General features: G+C 41.8%; 1 protein-coding gene across 1 annotated transcript; it reads right to left on the minus strand.

Moving 5' to 3' along the window:
• Positions 1–1,103: 1,103 nt before the first annotated feature.
• oser1 (oxidative stress responsive serine-rich 1) lies at positions 1,104–5,574 on the minus strand. The gene is made up of 4 exons (XM_077013831.1): positions 5,227–5,574; positions 4,238–4,348; positions 3,362–3,472; positions 1,104–2,273 (listed from the first exon to the last, which is right to left on the minus strand). The coding sequence occupies exons 2-4, from the start codon at positions 4,321–4,323 to the stop codon at positions 1,505–1,507; spliced, it is 966 nt and encodes a 321-aa protein (XP_076869946.1). The 5' UTR covers positions 4,324–4,348; positions 5,227–5,574; the 3' UTR covers positions 1,104–1,504.
• Positions 5,575–24,706: the final 19,132 nt, after the last annotated feature.

Below are 24,706 nucleotides of genomic sequence, written 5' to 3' on the forward strand. Positions count from 1 at the left end.
CGCATTATGTTCATGTGTTATCAAAATGTGTGTATGAAACATTTACTGGAAAGTCTATTTCAAGGTCATGACACCTTTATTCACATGACTGTAGATTTAGTTTAAGCTTCACTACATACTGCATTTGTTGTTTGGAAAGTGTTTTGCATTAGGCGAAAAATTAGTAAGTGCTGCCATCTCTTGGCGAACTGAAAAAACTACAGAATTTATGTGACTGTCTAATAATAATTTCTAAAGATAAGTTCACCTCGTGGGATAATATTTTCTCCCAGGTTACATGGCTACATACCTGTTCTGATAATGTTGACAAAAAATCCATTAAGGATCGATTTACCAGTTTAAATGCATAAATATATGTTTAATTCATTAAGAGTTAAACGCAATACAATCAGATTGAATTGTAAATAAGAACAATAATCAAATAAAATAAATTTCTTTTATTACAATTTCTTTTTATTATTTTATTTCCAAGATATTTCTTCGCCCCGTCGTGCTTTGCGTAAAAAACGTGCAAAAACTTATGAATGCAAATTTACGTATTTTCTTGAATCGTTGGTAAGCAACGGAGGCGCTATGAATAGGCCTAAACTGCAGCACACCAGAATTAATAAAGTCGGGCGGGTTGTACAAATATGTTTAAGCCAGTGTCTGCACAGGCCGAACCATCATGCATGGGTTCCAACTGCAAAACCGAAAGGTTCATACAATAGAATACTTGTGACTCGGGAGGAAAATAGTCAAAGAGGAGCTGGAGATGAAATCTCTTCAGTCGTATTGTATTGTGTCGTGCTATTCCGCGTCGTGTTTATAACGAGATTTATGTTTTTAGGATCCATGCAGTAGGCGTTGAGGAAATTAAAAATACTTAGAAACATTTCTTACCATTTCTTTCACACCCTCTGAATGCACTGTGAAATGTTTAGGGGAAGTAGCAAATAACAGCACTGACTAACCTGATTTAGGTTTTTCATGGGTGTTTTTCATTCATATAACCAGTGGTCTGTCTCCACACCTGCTTCACTAAAACAATGTTTAACAACTCTTGTTCCGCACTTCTGCAATACAGGTGTTACGCCAAAAATATCATGGACAATGGAAATATGCCTCTTTTGACAACAAAAGTGTTTTATTATAATTTTATGGAAAAACTAAAGACAACACAAAGTGAACAAAATTATTACTTGGCATTACAATCTTGCATATACCAATCAAAATCAAACCTGCAGTCTTTAGAGCAGAGCTTTGGCAATTTTGTATGTAAACCAAACCACCACCAAAAAAAACAAAAAAAAAAAGTTGACAAATCACATTCCATGAGTTTTAGTTTTTCAAATAAAGGAAAATGGAAAAAAAGACACCAAAAGAAAAGTCAAACCTATTAAATAACATTTTCATGCCCAACCATTTTCCATTAAAAAATTCCCATTTTTTATATGCATCCCTTTCATTTATCAGTATGTCTCTTGTATTCCTTCAATTTAGTGAACTTCTCAATGATATCTGTTTAAGTGTACATCATCTCAGCCATGTGTGACATCTTCTTGGGGATGTAAAGGTAATACTCCATGTAGCCCGACAGGTCCTCTATAGTGATGTCATCCACGTAGGCACGGGCCTGCTCGGAGCAGGAGCGCGGCGAGCTGGATGACGCTGACCCTCCAGTGTTGCTTCCAGCAGCGGCCTGAGTTCTGGAGCTCTGCATCGCGTCCACAGTGCTGGGGAGTTTCCTCTCACATTCGGAGATGACGTCACGGAGGCCTGTGAATGAATAGACTTCCAGGGACCGCCAGCCTGAGCACTGGCACTCCTGCTGACCACAAGGGCACGGGCCACTCTCGCGCTGCTCGCGGAGCGACCGGAAGTCAGGAGGGGTTGCAGGCTGGGCTGCCGCACCGCACTCCTCCAGCGGAGCAGGGGCACGTTCTCCCCCTAGGCAGGCGGTGCTCTCGGTGCTGCTCTCGTCATCCGAGGGGGTCCTGCTGTGCAGCAGAGGAGGGCTGTGGCTCTCTCGCACTCCTGTGACACGGGCTTCATAGCCAGATGCACCGAAGACAGGAGAGCAAGGAAGGGAGGACAGTAGCTCCTTCTTGGCAGGCACGCCCAGAGTGGCCCTGGGGTCGTCCGGTTCTGGAGGGCTCTTGTGTTTAAGGGTGGCAGGGGGCGTGGGCATTTTGGAACTGCAGTAGGTGAATTTTGGAGGGTGAAGTATGGGAGACTTTGATCTTCTCCGTCTTTGGCTCCTCACTAATCCTCTGGAGGACTTTCGTGTGCATCTACAAGCAGCAGTGAAACAATACAGGACAGCAGTTAACGAACAAGTACTGGTTAATGTATGGAATATTACACATGATGTCACATATGCTGTTTAAAATAAAGGGAGCAGCCTGGAATTACACATGTGCCAACTACAAAGCAATAGCAGTATAACAAAATGAAAATGAAGGGTGTAGGCTAATTGTGTACTACACAGTAACACTACAAGGTATATATAATCTTAATGTTATGAACACACAAAACATTAACATACTACACCACTTTGTACCAACGAGAAGTGATCTTTCTATGCCAATGCACATCATACCCAGCAGTGATTCTGAAGGCTATGCGAAGAGATTTTTTCTTTAAAACAAATTAAAATGGTTGGTAACTGTATTATTTACCATGTTTTGAGGTGACACAGCTACTCCAGTAGTTTAAGTTCCAATTTGTTTCCTCAGCAAGGAAGCTAAAGTTTCCCAATTAATTTACCATCACTGAATATTGACCTAGATTTGTCTGTTAGTTGTTAGTTTACACATCACACTAGATGTCCTTTACAAACATAGGTAAATTATCATTCGCTAATGTCAACTAGGTAGTTAGCTTGTTTGTTGTTATACCTAGGTGACTACCATGGCTAGCCCTCTTAGACAAAACAAGTGTGATAGACAAATTTCATACTAAAAGTCTGTTTATTTAATTGCCTAATAAATGTACTTGGTTTTTACAGAAATTGAGCTACAGTATGCCCCCCCCCCCCAAGTTCTCCAGGTATCAGTGGGTCCTTCCTTTCATTTTTGCATTGTCTTATGAAAGAATAGTATCCACTGAAAGGTAATAATCAGCACTATTCTCAAACCAATAATCCAGACTTTAATTCCAAAAAAGGTAATAAAACCCAGAAGACCCAGGGATAATCTAAATGTTTAACTGCACAACTCCCTTTACTGCTAAGAATGCCCCATTCATCAATCACAACCACGTTTAAGAACGTAAATACTTAATGCATCATAACAGAGGTGACTATTGCAATAATTAATACATTTTGTCCAGCCTCAAGAGACACCCAAAAAACTTTCTTAAAGCACAGTGGGCTACCTACCCGAGCCAGTTCTCTTTCGGGGAAGAAATTTTGGGTTTGGCTCCATCTGCGCCGACTCGAGATCCGGCTCTGGACGCCAAGGCCTCGCATACAGACGCTGTGGTTGCACAGCTAGAAGGATACACAACCACAAGGACCACAGCATGTTTACAGGTCTTTAGAAGACACCGTACAGTTATCAGAAACAAATGGGACAACCACAGTATTGTTCTTGAGCCAGAGCCTGCTGCCAAGTCCACCAACACTGCCTTTAGGGAGCGTGGTACATAATAGAATTACAGAGTTCTCACACCAACACCTTTAAATTGTTGATTTTGGCACATTACTGAATGTTACAGAGGTTGGTACAGATTGGCGTTGATGACTATGCTGTAGGGGATTAATTTAAGAAATGCAAAGAGGACAAAAGTTCTTAAATTACAGTAAAATGGACAAATAATCAAACAACTAATTCCTGAAAATCTGGTTCAGAATGACTTGCCAAATGTGCTATTAATTATCCCATAAATTAATTAAACTATCCTTGTTCATGTATACATGTAGTATACATATTCCATTTATGGCCTATACTCTATGAATATATTATCACTCCAAAATACAAAAAAATTATTTTTGATACTAAATTTACTCTCTATCCCCAGCAAATTTACAAAGTATGTTTTCAGGTGTTCTATTTCATTTTTGATCATTCTTGAGGTATACTGTAGGGTGTTTTGTTTAACACATTCATCAGTCAAATATCCCAATATCCAGATCATTCCAAAAAGGAATTTTTTTGCACCACCACCTCAGAACATTAATTCCCTAATAATAAAAACAATACCATTAATAATAATAGATTTCCCTTTATATGTAATCCACGTTATACAATGTCACCTTTCAGCATCCACACGCAGTTTCTTAAAGGCCATCTGTAGCGTTTCATCCTCACAGTCTTTTCCATCCGTCTTCACAGTGGCCATGGTGGTGCCTGACAATGCCTTGGAACTAGGGCACAGTCAGAACAACAATACAGATGATGGAGATTCAAATACTGTTTGATTATTAGGAGATAGGCCTACTGAAACAGGGGAACCTTTATTTCAGTACAGCTATTGGTACCAGTCAGGTTCTGATGTGGGTTACTCTGCTAAAATCCTGGACCGCCACAACAACGCATAGTTTGTTGTTATACGTGCTCTAAAACACTTCCTTGTTCAAAACAAACACAAATGCCACAATTCACGAATTGGGTGTATTGAAGCTTGGAAAACAAGAATCTCTGCATTGCTCAAAGAAAACAGTTAGTGATCAGTGCTTCTACACAAACCATCTTTCAAACAACAGCGAATCTTAGATAATCTTTACAAAACATAGCTAGCAAAGCAATTACTACTGCGAAACTACAGTGCTACAAAACCGATTTGTATAATGATTAACTAACGCTATAAGTCTAGCCTGGCAATTGTTGTCTTGGACGGCCAGCTAGCCGAGGATCTAGTCCAGAAGTAGCACAGCTAGCCTAGGCTAGCTGATCAAGGTTTAGCTTGTCAACAACGAAAGGGCGCAATTAGTGTACCTAAGCACACTAGATAGTCAGTTTACTTTCTGAGACATCCCATGTAGGTTCAGCGCGACAGGTTATATCTAACCATCGTCAATGGTGCATTTTAATTTTTGCACCTTGCAAACTACTAAATATAAAATCCAGTTTAGTACATGTTAGCCTAGCTAGCTAGCTAAGTTAGCTAGACACATTCAACGCCATTGAGCTAGCTAGCCTGCTAACGTAACAACGGAGGTGTAAACGGCTCACGTCTGTGTGAGTTTACTCGGTGACAGAGGAAGGAAGGACACCATTCTTTATAAAATACACATATACTTACGGCGTAAGGGCTCCGGACCTTTTAGAGCCTAAACATTAAGAGTTATGAGCCAGCTACACCTATAGCTAAACTAGCCTTTACCAACAGGCTAGCTCGCTGTTAGCGAGGCTATGTCAGCTAATGTTAGCTAACTACGTAGGCTCACTTACTGATCAAAACCCCTTTTACATGGGAAATGGACAACAGTGCCGCAAAGGCATTACATTTAAATTCATATATTTATTTATACAGCAGCTATCGATTAGCTAATATATGGCATATTAGAACAGCGCTTTAGTTCTACATTGTTTACTGACGCCTCTTGTTTACAACCCAGCTAGCTAGCCAGCTACATAGTGACTCTGCAACAGCGGAAATTGCGCAACCTAAACACGCAGATCCATTACGTCATCGAAGCTTCCAGTTCCAGCAAGAAAGTTCCAATAATTCAGGGAGACATTAGCTGCCTATAACCTATTCAAATATATATAGTTGTTCAAACTGTTATACAGATGTACAGGACAAATGTTTTCATTAAGTTGCATTGCTTGTGAAATATCTGGTGAGAATTACGTAAAAATGTTCATACTGGAGCTTGTTTTATTTAATTGGATCCACGAGTTAATTATTATGAATTCACAAAACACCAGCCTTAATAATGATTAATGTGGAATGAATCAGGATGACCAAGTGGTGGGTTTGATGTTACAATTAAAAAAGATGTCAAACTAGCTTTATATCATATTGGGTAGCCATAACCTAATAAATTACTCCCCATGGTTGGAGTATCATAAACCACAGGTTTGTGCTTGATACCCCAGAGTATCTGTTCGCCAGTAACAACTCTGTGCAATTCATATTTGGTCTCTCTGTAATCATATTAATCATATATGTATTGGTCACTCTTAGTAATAAGTAGAATGGAAATCACTTTATTAAGGTACATATTGCACACTTTGTTGAACATATGTTAAGCCTAGTACACAGTGATAAAGGTATGCTTTACATGCTTGTAATCTCTCTCTCTCTCTCTCTCTCTCTCTCTCTCTCTCTCTCTCTCTTTGTATCTATCTCTAGTAGTAAATTAAGTGGGCATAGACCCATTAAGTTTCAAATGTCCACAACAGGATCAACAATATCTCACGCAAGCCATAGCATCAGCCTTCTCAGGCAGGTGACTTACTACATTTGGAACATTACAGGCTATTGATGTAGCCTGAATACAGCCAAAGCCATAAGTATCTTCTGGCATGTATATGCAGGATCTGTAGGCAGTTATCAATGTAGAAGCACCAACACAGCACAGGTTTGGCAAGACAGAGTCTTTGGAGGCCTTCAGACATGGCATTTTCTTCTGTAGCAGTGAGGGTGAAGGGTGTGAAGGTCAGAAGACTCTTAAACTCAATATGAAACTGCCTCCTGATCCTGCTTTGATACAGTGACATTTATCTTGCTCCAGCAAGGAATAGTGTCAACTTGCCAGAGCCAGTCTACATACTCGAGCAGGTCATTCTGCTTCTGTAACTACTGAGGTGAACAGGGATTTGCTGCCCCATGACCCCGGCAGGACCAGGGGGTAGGGGGTGGGGGTCTATGCCTACTATGAACAGTAACAAACCCACATGGCTAACCCAGTCTAAAAGGCCCCATTGGTGTGATAATGAGCATTAAGGGCTTGAAGGAAAGACAGGTATCTGCTTCATCAGGAGGTGGTCTAGCTGGAGTGTGGACCTAAATAGATTAAATCATCTAGGTTGAATGTTGGGGAAACACCATGCAGTACATACATTGGAATGCTTATGGGGTACCATGTATGTCCAAAACATTAGCCACTACCAGAAGTAGCATTGTCCTCTCAGCTCTGTCAATGAGAACAGTGCCGGTTTACATGGATTACTTTTACGGAGTGTCTATTTGCACCCGGGTACAAGTAGCATTTGCCACACAGCGAGGCTATTTTCACCCCTTAATTAAAAAAAGAAAGCGAACCCATCTGCGCATGTCTACTAATGAATGCGCGGGAGCGAAAAGGCGCAAATTCAAAGGAACCGAAACGGAGACAGAAGGAAACGGTAAGCAGAATTTGGTTAATAGTTATGTATAAAGGTCCATCACTCAATTTAACTCTACATTTTAAGATATATATTTAAGAAATAGTGTGAGAATTATTATCCAACGAACACTGATATATTTTTGAGCTAATAGGAGCATAATAGTGGCGAACGTAAAGTGTTACCGGGTGGGGGGTGTAAAATGGACACAGCGAGAAAAAAAAGACAGATTTCAAGTGTGCAGAAACAGTCTAAATAGTCGAACTAACCTAGTGAAAACCGGGACATTAAATGATTTTTATTTTTTGCCGGGACCGAATATTAAAAAGAAGGAAAACCGGGACAGCGACGTGAAAACTGGGACAGGTGGCAACACTAAACGTAGCTCGCGCTACAGAGCTTGGAGGCAGACACAAACGCTGAGGAGAGCGAGATTTATTAATGGGAATTCCAGTCGTTCAAACAGGCAGGGGTCATAACGGGCGAGCCATCCAGGTTTGACAAATAAACAGGCATGACGATACTAAGAATTAAACTAAGACACCGAACGAACACTTCAAATCAAACACGGGGTAAACGCATACAAACTAGAAAATCAGGATACGGAAAACACGACTGAGCAACGAAACGAGTAGAACTCAGAGACCAGGAAGCGTAGAACACTGAACAAAGAGCATGAATAACAAGAGCACAACACGACCAAAGAGCATGAATAACAAGAGCACAACACGACCAAAGAGCATGAATAACAAGAGCACAAACTAACCAAATAGAACAAAACAACCGATAACCGATAAGTGAAACATTGGGACTATACATACACAGAACTAAACTAGACACACAGGTGAAGACACTGATGACACGGGCGTGTCAGACGAGGGGAAACCATGGAGACAGACACGCAGGGAACAACACAGACACGAGGAGCAGCAACCCGAAGTGACAGCTAGAGAGGGGGGCGTAGCCCTACGTGACAGTCGCATTGCTATCTTACAAAAACAATTTTATCCAGTCTATTTTTTGAGTTTTGTGTAAAATTATATAATTTTGTCTTTTTGTTCTCTATTTTTGTGTTGTTTCAGTACACACAAAGGACATGAATGTGTATAACAAAAGATGTACAGTCCTTTTGAATTAAGGTTTTTGCATGACAGAGTCAATATGCCAGACTTATAATGTAATGACTATTTTATATAAGCTAATATTTGTGTTTTCTCCCAAGAAGGAAGAAAAGCTAAAGAACATTTGTGAAGGATATTCCTTCGACAGTTGTGAGGAATTCCAGAGAGCACTGAGATTATGGAGTGAAGAGGGCTACCATCCAATGCACAAAATTAAAATTTATTTAAACATGGTGTAAATAATAAAAAACCCAATTTATTTCTTTAAAAAATGTACAAACCATCCAGAAAAAATGAATTAAAAAGTCAAATCGGTCTTCTGCATTCTGTGAAATTAAATAAAATTAAAGAGGCTGATAATGTACTGGCAGGAAGAACATTTGTATACATCATACTGTAACGCTGGCGACTGGGTGAAGGACGAGACACAGAATCCTGTTCGCTACAGACGTTACTTTATTTGTCTTTACACATATAGCGCAGACAGTGCACGTTTAACACTCAGACATATAGAGACACGTAGACTCAAACAACGACGAGCACAAGACACTGCGCGAACGCACATTAAATAGACAAACTACATAAACCCCACGTGATGACGAGACGAGCCACAGGTGAGACGAATTATCACAGGACGCAACCGCACCCACGGAGATCCACTGACGCAGACACACGCCCAAAGGGAGGGGTCGGGGACCGTAACGTGACACATACAATGTGGTGTACATATCAGGGTGCTACAGACAGATATTAACTTGTTACATTTTGTTTTAACATTATCACTGGCAGTGTATATTACATGTAGTATTTACCATGTGATTACTGCCATTAGCGGTAAGCGACTTAGGATAATTAAATTGCTATTTAAATTCTAAGCATGGTAAAGAAAAAGACTCACAAGTGAAAAACAAAATTCAAACTGAGGTCTATTTCACGTTGTGGGGGGGCCCCCTACCGGTCGCCCCCGGTTACAGCGGCAGCGGTCCTGTTTTTGGTCACGTGATGTTCGTCCCTCAGGTGGGCGGGACCCGTGATCCGTCTCACCTGAGGGTCGTTTGTTCGTCTATATATGTCTTGTCTTTGTACCAGTTGACTGCTGGTTATTATTTCCTTCATCTGGAACCATGCACGGGTTTTTGGTTTGCACACTTTCTATTAAACCATCCTCTTTCCCTGAGACTTGGCGTGATCGCTTCCTTTTTAGTTGCTCACACCTGCCCGTCACAGTCTACCCCATAACCCCAAATAAAAGTATCTTCACTTCTTGTAAAATAATTTTGTAAGTAAAATGGAACACAAAAGAATAGTACTAATCTTTGATAAATAAAAATGTTGGGTGCAAATAGTACACACTGCTACATATAGCCGGGTGCAAATAGCACACACTGCTGCATATACCCGGGTGCAAATAGCACACACTGCTATGTACACCCGGGTGCAAATAGCACACACTGCTGCATATACCCGGGTGCAAATAGCACACACTGCTATGTACACCCGGGTGCAAATAGCACACACTGCTGCATATACCCGGGTGCAAATAGCATCTGCCTTACTTTTACCATTACTTGATTTCCAGAAACAGGTTTGTCAAGGTAGAAAACATCAACAGCTGATCTTGTTGAGCAGCTTTCTTTGTTAGTGGATGGGTTCTAACTTTACTTGCTGGTCTGGGATTTACCTCATGAAGAATAGTGAGTATTTGAACACCCTGCAACTTTGCAAGTTCTCTCACGTAGAAATCATGGAGTGGTCTGAAATTTTCATCTTAGGTGCATCTCTACTGTGAGAGACATAATCTAAAAAAATCCGGAAATAATAATGTATGATTTTTGAATAATTTCTTTGTGTGTTACTGATGCAAATAAGTATTTGAACATCTGTCAATCAGCAAAACTTCTGGCCCTCAGACCTGTTAGTCCCCCTCTAAAAAGTCCACCTCTGTTCCACTTATTATTCTAAATTAGAAGCACCTGTTTGAGGTTGTTTGCATAAAGAAACCTGTCCAACCCACACAATCAGTAAGACTCCAACTATTAACATGGCTAAGACCAAATAGCTGTCCAAAGACACCAGAGACAGAATTGTAGACCTCCACATGGTTGGAAAGGTCTACAGGGCAATTTCCAAGCAGCTTGGTGAAAAAAGATAAACTGTTGGAGCAATTATTAGAAAATGGAACAAGCTAAACATGACTGTCAATCTCCCTTGGACTGGGGCTCAATGCAAGATCTCACCTTGTGGTGTAGTAATGCTACTAAGAAAGGTGAGGAATCAGCCCAGAACTACATGGGAGGAGCTGGCACCACTGTTTCCAAGGTTACTGTGGGTAATACACTAAGACGTCCTCTGAAGTCGGCTGACGCAGTGCCGCATCGGAACTGACGTCACTCAAAGTTTTTTATTAAATATCCACTAAAACACATCGTAGAAATATGGTTGAAACTTTGCCCGAATCCTTACATCTGTCTTTTTAAAACTGTTGATAAAAGAAGCTACAAGCTAATGAAAAAATTTTAAAAACACGCGTGAGTCAAACACATTTTCTGCACAGCAACGTACGTGGTTGCCCAAATGTTTATGACTCAGTGTAATAAATTAGTTACCGATAGGGCTGCAACTATCGAATATTTTTTAAATAGAGTATTCTGTCGATTTTTTCATCGATTAATCAAGTAATCGGATAAAATCACACTTTTGTGTTTTTAACACAATAATATTGATAGTGTGTAATGCAACATGAAAGTTCTCTTAAAATGAGCAAGCAATTGGCTGTTATTCCGCTTGGAGAAGCGCAGTTCACGTGCGAATGCTTTCAGTTTAGGTGCTGAAGCATTGAGGAAGTACTGTTATGGTAGGCCCAGTTCTTAATTTGTAAATCAAACGATGCCGGAACGCAAACAGCGGCATGAGACAAGGGGTCACTGAGGCCAACAATGTCACCGGATCGCACACAAAACGCAACGCTTAGGCACACAAATGTCAAAATAACAAGCCAATCCGTTTATATAAATTACTTTTAAATGATTTACGTGTGTTTTATAAGTGCAGAAGTGCATTTTAAGCCTAAATTCCAGCACTATTCAAACCTGAAACACAATGCAACATTAAAATTCATCAGGTAAATGTTCATTCCTTTTTTTGAGGGGTGTTTCTTTATACTACCACATATCGTTACGGACAACACTGCACAGAATTGTGACACGTCAAGTATGAACGCTTCCGCCGTTCGCGGAGTTGCACGCTACGGTCACTCGCGAAAGTATAACTAGCTTTTAGCTTTATGGAGATGCAGAAAGGCATTGCTAAAAGGGAGAGCTCTGTGATTTAGGAAGCCTGAATGTGGATCCTGTGTTTAAAAAATGTCTTTTATAGAATTTTTGGTCAATAACTATTGGTTCCGCCAGGATCCGGCTCAAATTATGCCCTGGGTAGGCCAGATCCGTTTTACAGTAAATACACTGCACTACGTTGTCCACCTTGCGCAGCGAAAAATGGTACCACACTTTTGAGATTTTTGCCCTTTTACGGACACCGCTATCTTCGTTTTCCGCCATTTCCATCAAAACAAATCACGCTGCCTTAAACCTGTGCGTCAGTTATAACAGTCAGTGTAAAACAATGATACCGGAGCTGCGTAGTAGTACAAAGCGGGATTTTAAACATTTAAAATAGATGGTGACATAAATTAAACGAAGCCTCGAGTATTTTTTGTAATCGAATTACTCGAGTTACTCGAAGAATCGTTTCACCTCTAGTTACCGAGCATTCATACCTCGCATCTGAGACTATACTGTCACGTAGGGCTACGCCCCCCTCTCCCCGCTGTCACTCCAATGTCTGTTCCTCGTGTTTTCTGTTATTCCTTGCCCATTAGTCCCACCCCTGTCATCATTAGTTAGCACCTGTCCCTAGTTTAGTTCCGTGTTCATATAGTCCCTGTATTTCCCCTGTCTGGTTGTCGGTTGTTTTGTCTACCAGTCGGCTTATGCTTTGTTCCTCCCTGTTCGCTGTTTTTCGTGAGTCTGCTCTGTGTTTCAGTTACCCGTTCCGTGTTTTCCCCGTTGTGTTGAGTCCAGTCTTGAAATGCCCATTTACCTGTCTAATCTGGATGGCTCTCCCGTTGTGACCCCTGCCAGCTACTTCGACTATGATTATGGAATTCCCTGTAATAAATCTCGCTCTTCTCAGCGTTTGTGTCCGCCTCCATGCTCTGCGCCACGCAGAACGTTACATATACATTCACTATTTCATCGACATCAGAGACGATTGGAGATAAATAATGGCTTGCCGAAAGTTTACAACAGCAGAAGTTCTCGCCGCGATTCTTGAAAGTAGAGAGGATGACAGTGGAGCTTCAGAGGTCGACGGCTTTGATTCCGCTGACGAAGAGGACTACCAATAGAAGAGATCCTTTCGAAGACGCGTAAGTGTATTTATTTTACCTTGAATTATTGTGCACTAGCAAACTAACTAGCTAGCTAACTATCTAAATGCATTTTCTGTACGACACGATTGAAATCTATTTGTGGTATCTATCTAGCTAACTATCAAAATGCATTTTCTGTATGACGCGATGATTTCTCTGCCTGCCAAGTGCGCAACCTCTTCACCACAGCCATCACCAGTGCCATCAACACCATCACACTCCTGGAAAACTGAAAAAGATCTAGACACTGCACCTCATATATTACAGGTTCATGGGGCTGCTTATTTACATGGGCATGGTCAAAATCACCAGCATCACGGATTACTGGAGACAGGATCACCTCTTTTCTTTGCCCCTGCCATCCAAAATCATGCCACGGGACAGGTACAGGACAATATCCTGGAATCTTCACCTCAGTGATCCTGATGAAGATGTGGAGAACAGAGGTGTCAAAAGTATTCACATTCATTACTCAAGTAGAAGTATAGATACTAGGGTTTAAAAGTACTTCTGTAGAATTGGAAGTATCAACTCAAGCTTTTTACTCAAGTAAAAGTGTTAAAGTACTGCTTTCAAAACTACTTAAAGTGTAAAAGTAATGTAAGGAAAAAAAGCCATTAAGGACAAAAGCTTAGGTCGCACCACTGGGGTCTATAGTGCACTAGCCCACAGAGGTGTTTTTTACATCTACACCTGATCTACAATTTGACAGCACAGATTCCGTGACTGTTTAAAATTGACATATGAACGCGACATGCAAAAAGTTATGTCCATTCAATAACTGCCTTTCACCGTTTCGTATTGTAGCAGCGAAACACCACGATGGAAGCCAGTTACTACTATAAACCCTTTAACTCACACTTCAGACATCCACAGCGCGTTGCCTCAGTATCACCAGTTCATACAAGTGGCATCAAGGAAGTATGAAACACTTAGTAATGACGCTTGTTTGTTAAACAATATTCTTTAGTTATCTGATAGTATGTTTAAGCGGGAAACACTAATGTGAGCGATATTGTTGGAATCTTCGTGGCGAATTAAAAAAGGTAGCGCGAGCTAACCAGTTAACGGACGCTCAACGGTTTTACGAGCTATAGCGGATGACGTCGCTCTTCCACCGAGTACTCCTGTTCACCGTTTATAAAAGTAAGTAGCTTTACTAACTGGCTAGCATTTGCTGTCAGTGGCCAACTTTCCCGAAGAACCAGTTTAGGAGCAGTTCTTTTATGTTATATTAAAATGTTAATGTTGAAAAATGGGCACATATGCCCATTGAAAATGAATGTACTTGAGTACAAGGGTTGGTTGGTCTTCCTGGCTACCAACATCCTCGCTGTTGCTTAGTTGGGACAGTTTGCTCGAATTCTCGAGTCTCTGCCACGGACATCTTTATACTAAGCTACGTACGTCTGCTACGTCCTCGCTGGAGTGTGACGTGACGTGTGCAGGTGTGATGGATCACGTACAAACTAATAGGGTGTCGGAATATTATATGTTTATACTTCTCATCCAACCCCAATCATATTCACTCTATCCGAATGGCGTGATTAGGATAGGGGTTTTTTAAAGCGATGACATGCCGGAATGAAAACAAGTCGAAATGAAATAGCAGTAACGAGGCTATTTTTAAAATGTAAGGAGTAGAAAGTACAGATAATGGTGTAAAAATGTAAGGAGTAGAAGTAAAAAGTAAACTGAAAAATAATTACTCCAGTAAAGTATAAATAACCAAAATTTCTACTTAAGTAAGGTAACGAAGTATTTGTACTTAGTTACTTGACACCTCTGGTGGAGAATGACCGAAGAAAGGGAACGGCCCAGCATGACAAACTCTTCCGTTTGAAGCCATCCATGGACAGTTTGAAGAATGCATGCAAGTCATTCTATCACCCCCACAGACAGCTGGCAGTCGCTGAGAGGATGGTGGCATCAAAAGCTAAAACCGGCATGACCCAGTACATGAAGGACAAACCTACAAAGTGGGGAGTGAAGCTGTTCGTCTTGGCTGACTCCAAGAATGGCTACACTGTGGACTTCACAGTATACACTGGGAAAAGCGACATCTCATCATTTTTGTGAAGTGGATGGACACATCTCCAAGATGCACATGGCTTATTCAGGAGAAACGGTTCCCAGGAGAATGAAATGGCAGAATGGCAGCTGGACAAAGGTTTCAATCCCCTGTCCAACACCAGTTCTGGACTACAACAAATACATGGGTGGAGTTGATCAATCGGACCAACTCATTCAGTATATCTCCACACAGCACAAGACAATGCACTGGTACCAAATTTTGTGGATATTGCGACAACAAACAGTTTTATTATTCACAAGGAACTCTGTCAGGCCCAAAACCTCCAACCAATGACGCCAACCAGAGTTTTCATGGAGACACTGACTGCTGAGCTCTGTGGTATGCCTCTACGCACAACACCTGCATGGACACAGGCAGGTCATATTCCAGTGGCCATCTCTGCTGGTGATGCAACGCTGTGTAGTTCAAGAGCTACCATAGGCCGGAAGAGGTGTGAACACTGTCTCAGCCAAGGCTTACCCAAGGACACACCGTGGAGGTGTAGGGAGTGCGATATTGCCCTCTGCATGCAACTGGACAGAAACTGCTTTGCTGCATGGCATGATAGTTGAACACAATTCAGCAAGTTTTTTCATCCTGTTTTGCTGTTTGCTTGCCTGTACTGTTTATGTCCTGTTCTTTGTTTCAATAAACAATGTTATTTTGGGGTGGGATGGGGTGAGACGGGGTGAAAAGGGGAGTTTGGGGTGGGACAGAGAGGAGATTGTACTTTGTATTGTATAAGTGAGGTAAATGAGTGGGGGATGGGGGGGGGGTAACAATGGGAAAGGGTTCTTATTCGAAAATGGAAAAGAAAATTACTTTGTAATTTGTAATGTTACACATTTCCAAAATAAAAGAATGTTATTTTGTTGAACACTTCTTCACTCTTATGTGAAGTAACATTAGTAAAGGTTTTATGAGATAAATGCAATATGAGATAAATGCAAAATAAAAAAAAATCGGACATAATGTTTTCATGTTTAGAGCCATATTTTTGGTATATGCTGTAGACTGGGTTACATCTAACCACTTTTGGAACAGAGCTGAGATTGTTGTGAACATTTTAATATGAAATATATGGGCATAATGTTATGAATAAGTATGTTTGGAGACACATTTACAAAAACATGCTTAAACAGAAAAACGGTTCCCCTGCTTAAATCAGCACACGTCCAGGCCCGTCTTAAGTTTGTCCATGACCATTTGGATGAACCAGAGGAGTCATGGGAGAAAGTTCTGTGGTCAGATGAGACCAAAATAGAACATTTTTGTCTTAATTCCACTCACTGGCAGTCATGGTCCTGTGGTAGGGAACTGGTCTTGTGGGTTCGATTCCCAGGCCTGAGGACATGACTGAGGTGTCCTTGAGCAAGGCACCTAACCCCAACTGCTCCCTGAGTGCCGGGCTAGGGCTGCCCACCGCTCTGGGCATGTAAAATTTATTTATATTGCGCTTTTCACAACACATGTTGTCACAAAGCAGCTTTACAATCGTATGGGTCCGGATCCCTAATGAGCAAGCCAGAGGCGACAGTGGCAAAGAAAAACTCCCTATGATGGTGGGAATTAGGAAGAAACCTCAGGAGGACCAAGACTCAAAAGGAAACCCATCCTCCATTGGGCATGTGTGCACCACAGCCTCCTAGTAATCACTTGTGTGTGTGTGTGTTCTAACTGCACAGATGGGTAAAAGCGGAGGACAAATTTCAATTGTGGGGGGAAAAAAATCACAATTGACAAATATGGCACATTTCATTCATTCCACCATGTTTGGAGGACAAAGAATGATGAGTACCATCCCCAAAATTTTTCTCTATTTTCAAAAATTTTCTTTATTTTCCTCACTGTACCTGCAAATGTTTACCCTGACAAATATTTTAAGTTTTACTAGGCGGCGTGATGGGTAAAGGTCACAGTCACAAGATGTCAACTTTACCTCTGGGTTTGTTTCTTCACACATCTCCTTGGAAGATTTGGTGTTTGCCTCAGAGATGCCTAGTTCCATACAGAATGATCACAGCACATTGTCAAATTCTGCCTGTCCTTAGATACTTTAACAGGTGCCTGTGTAATCAAAGCTCTGGCACCCCCAATTCATATGGCTCCTGGTATTCTGCTGAGCTTCCTTGTGCTGGCTATAATATGTCGATTAACCCCTTGACTTTCCCCAAGTCTCTAAACATTATTTAAAGTGTATAATATTCAACTTCCCCACACCTTCCCTTACACTTGGAAAGCGCAAATCTAAACATGTCTGGGAAGGGCTTAAAAGAAGCCTGCTATAATGCAACAGAATATTACTTCAGAAAACTAGGGATAGTCTCCCTCAGGCAGCACATCACTTAACCTGTTCCTTGTTTGTTTTCTTAATCAACACCACCGATACATCTCCCCAATGCTTTGCTTTGAGTCGTTCCAAGCCTCCTCAAAAAGTGCGAGATTGCTCCTCTCTAGTTTTTGCAACTGTTATGTTTTTTTTTTTTTGTTTTGGTTCTTTAAACTGTTAAAAGATGCAATATCAAACTTGCACTTTGCTTCTATTTATTAAATGGTCACAAAAAACACTTCAGTAAAAGATTAAAAAAAGAAAGCAAATTAACAGAGGGTGAGTTTGGTGTTGGTTATATGAAATTATTTTCTAAATAACGTTTTAAAAGGTCCAGCGAGTAAAACATGCTAATCAAAGGTATGATAGAACGCACTTGGCATGTAGCTAGCTATGTTACGTTAGCTACGTAGTTATTTGTTTTACCATATGTCATAGTATTTGGAGCTTCCAGCATTGATATTGTGAACAAATAAACATTCGAACGTAGCACTTTACAATAGAAAACAAATTCTATGTTGGCAGGTTTTACATGCAGAGCATGGTACTTTTACTCAAGTAAAGGACTAAAGGGAGGACTTTGGTTTTACCTTAACCCAGCCAACATGTCCACATGGGCCCCACATGTGATTTAACTGGGCAGTATGGGTTTTATCTGGGCGTGGGCTTAGAGTGGGCTTTTTGAAGGGTACTATTCGGGTCCCAGTTGAGTTACATTTGTGGGCCACATTGGGGTTATAAATCCCGGCCCCAGTTGGGTTATAGTTGGGACCCATGTGGGCCTGATTTTTAAAACAGCCTAATATTTTAAAAACAGACTTTTAAATACCATTTACAAAACAGACATTTTTACATAGTACTCAATTTCATACTGTTTATGGTAGAACTGGATATTTCTCTGGCACACAAACAAATAAATTGCATGCTGATATAGTTGTGAACTTGTGAAGCAGTTATAATAACCAAATCCATTTAAAATGTTAAAATAAAGTGAAAACAACAAAGTTAATGTTCCTGCTTCAGATTTATGGAATAAACCATTGCCTCAACTCCTCTCGTGCGCCCCCGCCCCCAACGAAAGTCTAGAACCTTCTCCTGCCTGGCCTGACTGAAAGCAAATTTGGAGATATCATTCACTGAGGTAAGAAATTAACTTTTTTATCCGGTTTCTTTAATTTTGTTATCAATGTGTAAAAGAACAAATATACAAAGAAAGAAAATTACCTGACGATATAATGCCTGACGTTATCTTTAATTCAAACATAGCTAAGTTAGCTAGCTAGCTTGATATTAGCTAGAATAACAGTTAGCCGTTAGTGTTGAAAGGTAGAATGCAAGCCGTTCATTTGTCATGGCTAAAAAGAATAATCTGTGGGAAAAATATACACATTTTAAACACTATGTTTACACATTTTCGACGTAACCCACCTAGATTAAGTTAATTAATTTTCCTAGATCAGCTAAGACATAGCAAAAGTGCAAATTTTCGATGTTGCTAGGCTAGCTAACCTAAGATAGTGAGTTAACCTATCAGATGAATGCTTCAGGTGAAGTCTCTGCTGTACATACCTAAAGCAATATTCAGTTGCTTTTCTTACTTTGCAAAACTGTTGTATAAGAGCACAGCACTGAACACTATTATCATAAGTAATTTCAGATTAGCTATTTTTAATAATACTTCCATGTAAATGACGACAAATGCTTGATCTATCCTAATAAAACACCAATTACTCAATTCATTAATAATTTTAAATAGAGGTGTGCTAAAAAATCGATTTACATATCAAAAATCAATTCTCATTTACTACGATTCAGAATCGCCAGGAGAAGTAACAAAAAACGCTGCAGCAAAATAAAACCCTTCCCAAAAATAAAGGCAAAGGAGATAGATACTCAAATAAGTAAAGAGAAAGCATAACAGAGAGAGGTGGCGAGAAGCAATCACAGAGAAAGCAGAGACTGGCTGAGAACGTACGGTTACGCCGGTTTAGTCTGAGACTGACTCTGGTGCCCCTAGCGACGGCTGGGGGAACAGCATCCGAGCCAGCCCTGACAGCTTGCAAAATAAAGCTCAAGAATTTTGGTAACACAACAAAAAGCATTTCATTTTACCAAAGCACTTTATTTTTGTTAATTAAATGTGAAAGACACTTTATTTTCTGTATTTGTCATTCTGTCTTGCAAAGCAGACTGTAATAGATCATGCAGGTTTTATAGACTGAAGCAGAAATGTTTATAAATCGATTTTGAATCTAATCGTGGTCACCAAAATCGGAATCAAATTGAATCATGAGATAGTCAACGATTCCCACCCCTAATTTTAACCTTAAAATGTCCATAAAACTTATGTTAAGAGTCTTTATAATCCTTTACTGCGTGTTGCTGGGTTGTGTAGTTTCTCATCTTGTAGAGAGAGAGAAGAGGGGAGGGAGAAACTGACAACATTATTAATTAAAGCACACAACAGTAACACTGCAGATTATCTAATCCACTTTCAGCAATGATAAACATCCTTCTCTGTGAATTTAAAACATGGTAAAGCATAAAAATCCTGTTTGTACTATTAGCACACTAGGCCTGTTTAATGGGGATGCATTTTCTGCACCACCTGGGTCCTGACCATAATACACTGTACAGAAGGCTATGCCAGCTCTATGAAGGCTCAAGCCAGCTTCTAGTTTGCACAGGATAATAAAACCTGACCAGTACTCCCTCAAATATACTATACAATTAATTAATTTGAGCTGTTGCAGTTACTCAAAAATTCCAAAGTGATGTGTTAGGTGTACATAAAACATTTAAAAACTCCAATATAGGAGCCGTCAGGGTTTTGGAAAGTAAAAATGACAATGATTTTCACATGCCCTCAGTCACATTATCACAAATGTGTAGCTCATTATTGATTACTTACATCTGTTCTGCGTTCCTTTTTTGAAAGTCTCTCTGCGCTCTCAATGCACAGTTTCTATCACGGTTGCGAGCATTGGTAAACCACTTTGAGACATCTCTCTCAACATCTTTTTAGTTAGATTCTGAAGAAAAGCATTTTGCTTTAGGCCACCTACAAAACAAAATTTAAAATTCAGCTAGAATAAACTGAGGCAAAAAGAACCACCACATGTTACTTTCCAGATCAAAGAGCACCAAAACGAGAAAACCGCTATCTAACTTGGACCCATTACAAGAATGATTAGTAGCTGTTTATCCATAAGACAATACTCTTTTCTGCTATACACAAGATTGTCTATATGGTAGATTAGGACTACGATAATTTGTTTTTCCCCCTCATACTGGGATTAATACTACACAGCTCTACCTTAGAAATGCAGTCATTTGTATTTGGTATATTTAATGCCTGTTCTGTTCAGGACACGACTTACTATTAACTGTAAAGGTTTATCACTTAATTAATGTCGTGCTTTGATCCTCTTTCACCTAGCACAGCATGCTCGTTGATTGCAAGAGAAAACATTACCAGTCTTGTCTTTATCCTTTTATTAAATGTATACAAAAATACAGAGTGCTCTGGAGAGAACACACACAAGCCTATCTACTCTACCCTATGGCTCTGTGCGCAGGTCTCTGCCCGACCAATTTTCCTCCTGTTCTATATATTGTGGCCTGGGTATAAGCCCCCCCGTTTCTTTTGGACTTTCCCTAACCTAGCCTGTTAGACAAAGGCTGATTGTCTAAGACATTCACAATCCGCTGAGCTCATCTTGTTTTTTCCCTAAATCTTACAATGACTTTTGCCAATTATGATTTTCACAGACTTAATAGTGGTTCCATACATAGGAGTTGCACGTAGATCACATACGTTAAACATACAGATGTTTCCTTACTAAGAGTGGGAGAGAGGCCTTCGCTTCCTGGTCCTGTCAAACTGATATACATTCGTATTCTTCTTCTTAAGCATCCTGTTCTTTTAGAAAACGACAGGCACTTGGAATATGGGACAGAGCATACAGGCCTTTTCTCAGACACACTTGATAATTAGCTATTTGATTAATACTATACTGTAAGCAAAACATAAAGTGATTAATATTAGAAGTTTAATTAATACTTTAAGACTGGTCAAATTATATATGGATTATGATAAGCTGCTTGATCAATACTGTAATGTAAACAATATATGAAGGGATTAAAATGCAAATCTCAACAATTCCCCCTTTTTGATCTCTAAATAGATCAAACTTTAGGTTAATCCAAAACTACCTTCTCATCTTCTGACTCCAACAATGACATCATACCCAATCATCTTTGTGGATCCTCCTTCTCAATCTTACTGCTGATTAAGCTTCCCACTAAGCTTCTTCTATATTGGAATATACCAACATCCACATGTAATCATAATAGCCTAAAATATACCCACAGAAGTTAACACAGACATAATAAGACCTTTATATTTTCCAAATTGTCCTTCCAACCAGTCAGTAACCAAATATTGTCTCCTGCATACCCTGTAGTTAATTCAATTATCTGCTGTCGGTTCCATTTAGTATAATGTGATCGGATGCCTTATATAATTTCTGATGTATTAGCTGCGAGTGTTGGTCCCGGTGTTGGGACAGGTCTTAATAAGGCCTGAGGTGTCTGAGCCCGATTGGCCCACTCCTATGAACTAGTGTCTTTATATAATACTGGTCTCCAAGCCAGTCTTGACACCATGGACGTAGTTTTGATTTCATAAGTGGGGACACAACCTGGGGTGGGGAACTATTGAGCGGGGGGGGGGGGGGGGGGGGGGTGAATGAAAATTGTTGAGCGCTGTGAACAAAAATTGTTGAGCGGGGGGGGGGGGGGGGGGCTCAGAGCTGCATGATCCTAGTGCTAGATTTGTCGCTATTTGGATATTGTTTTTTTAACCGTTAAAAAGTGGGGGGGACATGACTTCGTCGCTACTTAAATATTTGGTTTTAACTGTAAAAACTGGGGGGGACCAAAACCGGCTTTTGAAAAAGTGGGGGGGACATGTCCCCCCCGTCCCCCCCCCAAAACTACGTCCGTGCTTGACACTCTTGCCCCGTTAAAATCCCATATGGTCCACTTCTCACGTACTGCCCCCTGGTACACATCTGAGCTTCGGCTCTTAAAGGACAAAGGGCGACAACTCGAGCGATTGTGTCGCAAAACTGGTTTGTCCATTCACAGGGACATGTACAAGGACCACATGATTCCTTATAAGGATTCTTTATCTCGAGCTAAATCTGACTACTATAATGGTTTAATTGTTTCTATGAAAGGTGACATTAGATCACTGTATGCACTTTATAACAAAACTGTTCAAAGCCCGGACTCCATTCCACCGCATCTCTGTACTACCACCTTGTGTAATTCTCTAATGTCATTTTTCAATGAGAAAATAGAGACTATCTATAAATCTTTTAGAGCTCAGCCGGTAACTGTAACTGTTCTTGAACCACCCAACTCTCCCCAACCGTCTCCTACATTTCCTAGATTAGTGTCCGACTCCTCTCTTTCTCCAACTCATTTGTCATCTTTCTCTCTTCCTTCTATTTCGGAACTCTCTAATCTCATCTCTAAAGCTAAGCAATCCACCTGCACACTGGACCCTCTTCCCACAACACTGGTTAAACCCTGTCTTCCTTCATTACTTCCTCTTATTACTGCTATCATTCCCTCCTCTCTCACGACTGGGATTGTACCAACAGCTTTTAAAACTGCAGCTATTGTAAGGCAGGTGGTGCGCACGGGCACACACTGCTTGGTGTTAGACTAAAGGGACCCAAAAGCCGAACCATAAACAAACAAAAACAAAGAACTGAAACCTCCGCCAAAAGGAGTGCGGGAAAAGAGAAAAAGAAAAACCCTACAGTTAAATATAATGAAGGGTAAAACACAGTGAACTGAGAAATAACGCGGAGGGAACTCGACGCGCAGTAAATACTAAAAGAAAGGAAAACCAAATCAGAATGACAACAGAAAGACGCGGAAAAGCTCAACGCGAATACGAGAGAGAGAGAGAAGGCAAGGGAAACAAACTGCCAGGGAAGGGCTGACCATAAAGCCAAACGTGGCAAAAAACAAAACCTTTCCTAACTAAAACAAAAAACTGGATAGGAAGAATATAGCGGGGGGAAAACTTGAGAATGGTCCAAAGGACGCAGGAGAGCGAAGAGAAAACACTGCAGAGCAGGACGAGAGAGAGTAACGTAAGGAAAACCACGATACCGGCTGACCGCTTGAAAAGACCAAACAACTCAGCAAAGACGAGTCGCAGCCGGCTTCCTTAAGAAGGATGAGATCCGGCTGCGGCTCATCTTTGCTGATTGCGTGTTGTGGAATGCGCACGCCTTCTGGTATGCATGGCATGCGTAGAGGAGGGACCTGCCCTGACGGGGGACCGTGAGCGCCCTCTGGTGGTCACGGGCGGGGCAGCGCTGGGGCCTGCCCTGACAGAGCCCCCCCCCCTAGGCCCGCGACCCCGCGGGCCAAGAGCGACGGCCCGGTCGCGACGGAAGTCCCGGATCAAGGCAGGGCACAGGATGCGCGAAGCTGGAACCCAGCTGCGTTCCTCCGGCCCGTAGCCCTCCCAGTCCACCAGGAATTGCTCCCGACCCCGAACCCTACGCACGTCAAGGAGGCGCCTGACGTTGTAAACCGGACCGCCCCCAACGATTCGCGGAGCCGGGGGCGACGGAGCTCGAGGCAGAGTGCACAGAACCGGCCGCAGCTTGGACACGTGGAAAACAGGATGGACACGAAGGGACGAAGGAAGCTCCAGGCGATAAGCAACGGGGTTGACCCGCCGAACCACCTTGAAGGGCCCCAAGTACCGTGGGGCCAGCTTCCGAGTACCCCCTCGAACCGGCAGATCCCTGGCGGACAACCAGACCCGCTGACCAGGGCGGAACGAGGGAGCAGGGAGTCTGTGTTTATCGGCCTGGCGACGTTGGGCGTTGGAAGCGGACAACAGGGCCCGACGGGCACCCTTCCAGGCCATCCGGCACCGCCTGACAAGGGCCCGAGCCCCAGGAACCGCGACCTCGTCCTCCTGTTCGGCAAACATAGGGGGAGGGAACCCGTTGAGACATTCGAACGGGGACATCCCCAGGGACGAGTGCCACAGAGTGTTGTGGGCGTACTCTGCCCACACAAGACGGTCTGCCCAGGTAGACGGGTTAGCGGAGGCCAGACAACGTAGGGTCTGCTCCAGGTCCTGGTTGACCCTCTCGGTCTGGCCGTTGGACTGGGGATGAAATCCCGAGGAGAGGCTAGCCTTGGCCCCCAGCAGCCCGAGGAAGGCTGCCCAGAAACGGCTGGTGAACTGGGGCCCTCGGTCGGAGACCACGTCGACCGGGAACCCATGAGCCCTAACCACGTGCCTCAAGAACAATAGCGCTGTCTCTTGGGCAGAAGGCAGCTTGGGCAACGCCACGAACTTAGCCGCCTTGGAAAACCGGTCTACCATGACCAGGATGGCCGTGTTGCCTCGTGAGGCCGGTAAACCGGTTACGAAGTCCATGGAGACGTGAG

The sequence above is a fragment of the Brachyhypopomus gauderio genome, chromosome 8, assembly GCF_052324685.1.
Source record: "Brachyhypopomus gauderio isolate BG-103 chromosome 8, BGAUD_0.2, whole genome shotgun sequence".
Taxonomy (NCBI): Eukaryota; Metazoa; Chordata; class Actinopteri; order Gymnotiformes; family Hypopomidae; genus Brachyhypopomus; species Brachyhypopomus gauderio.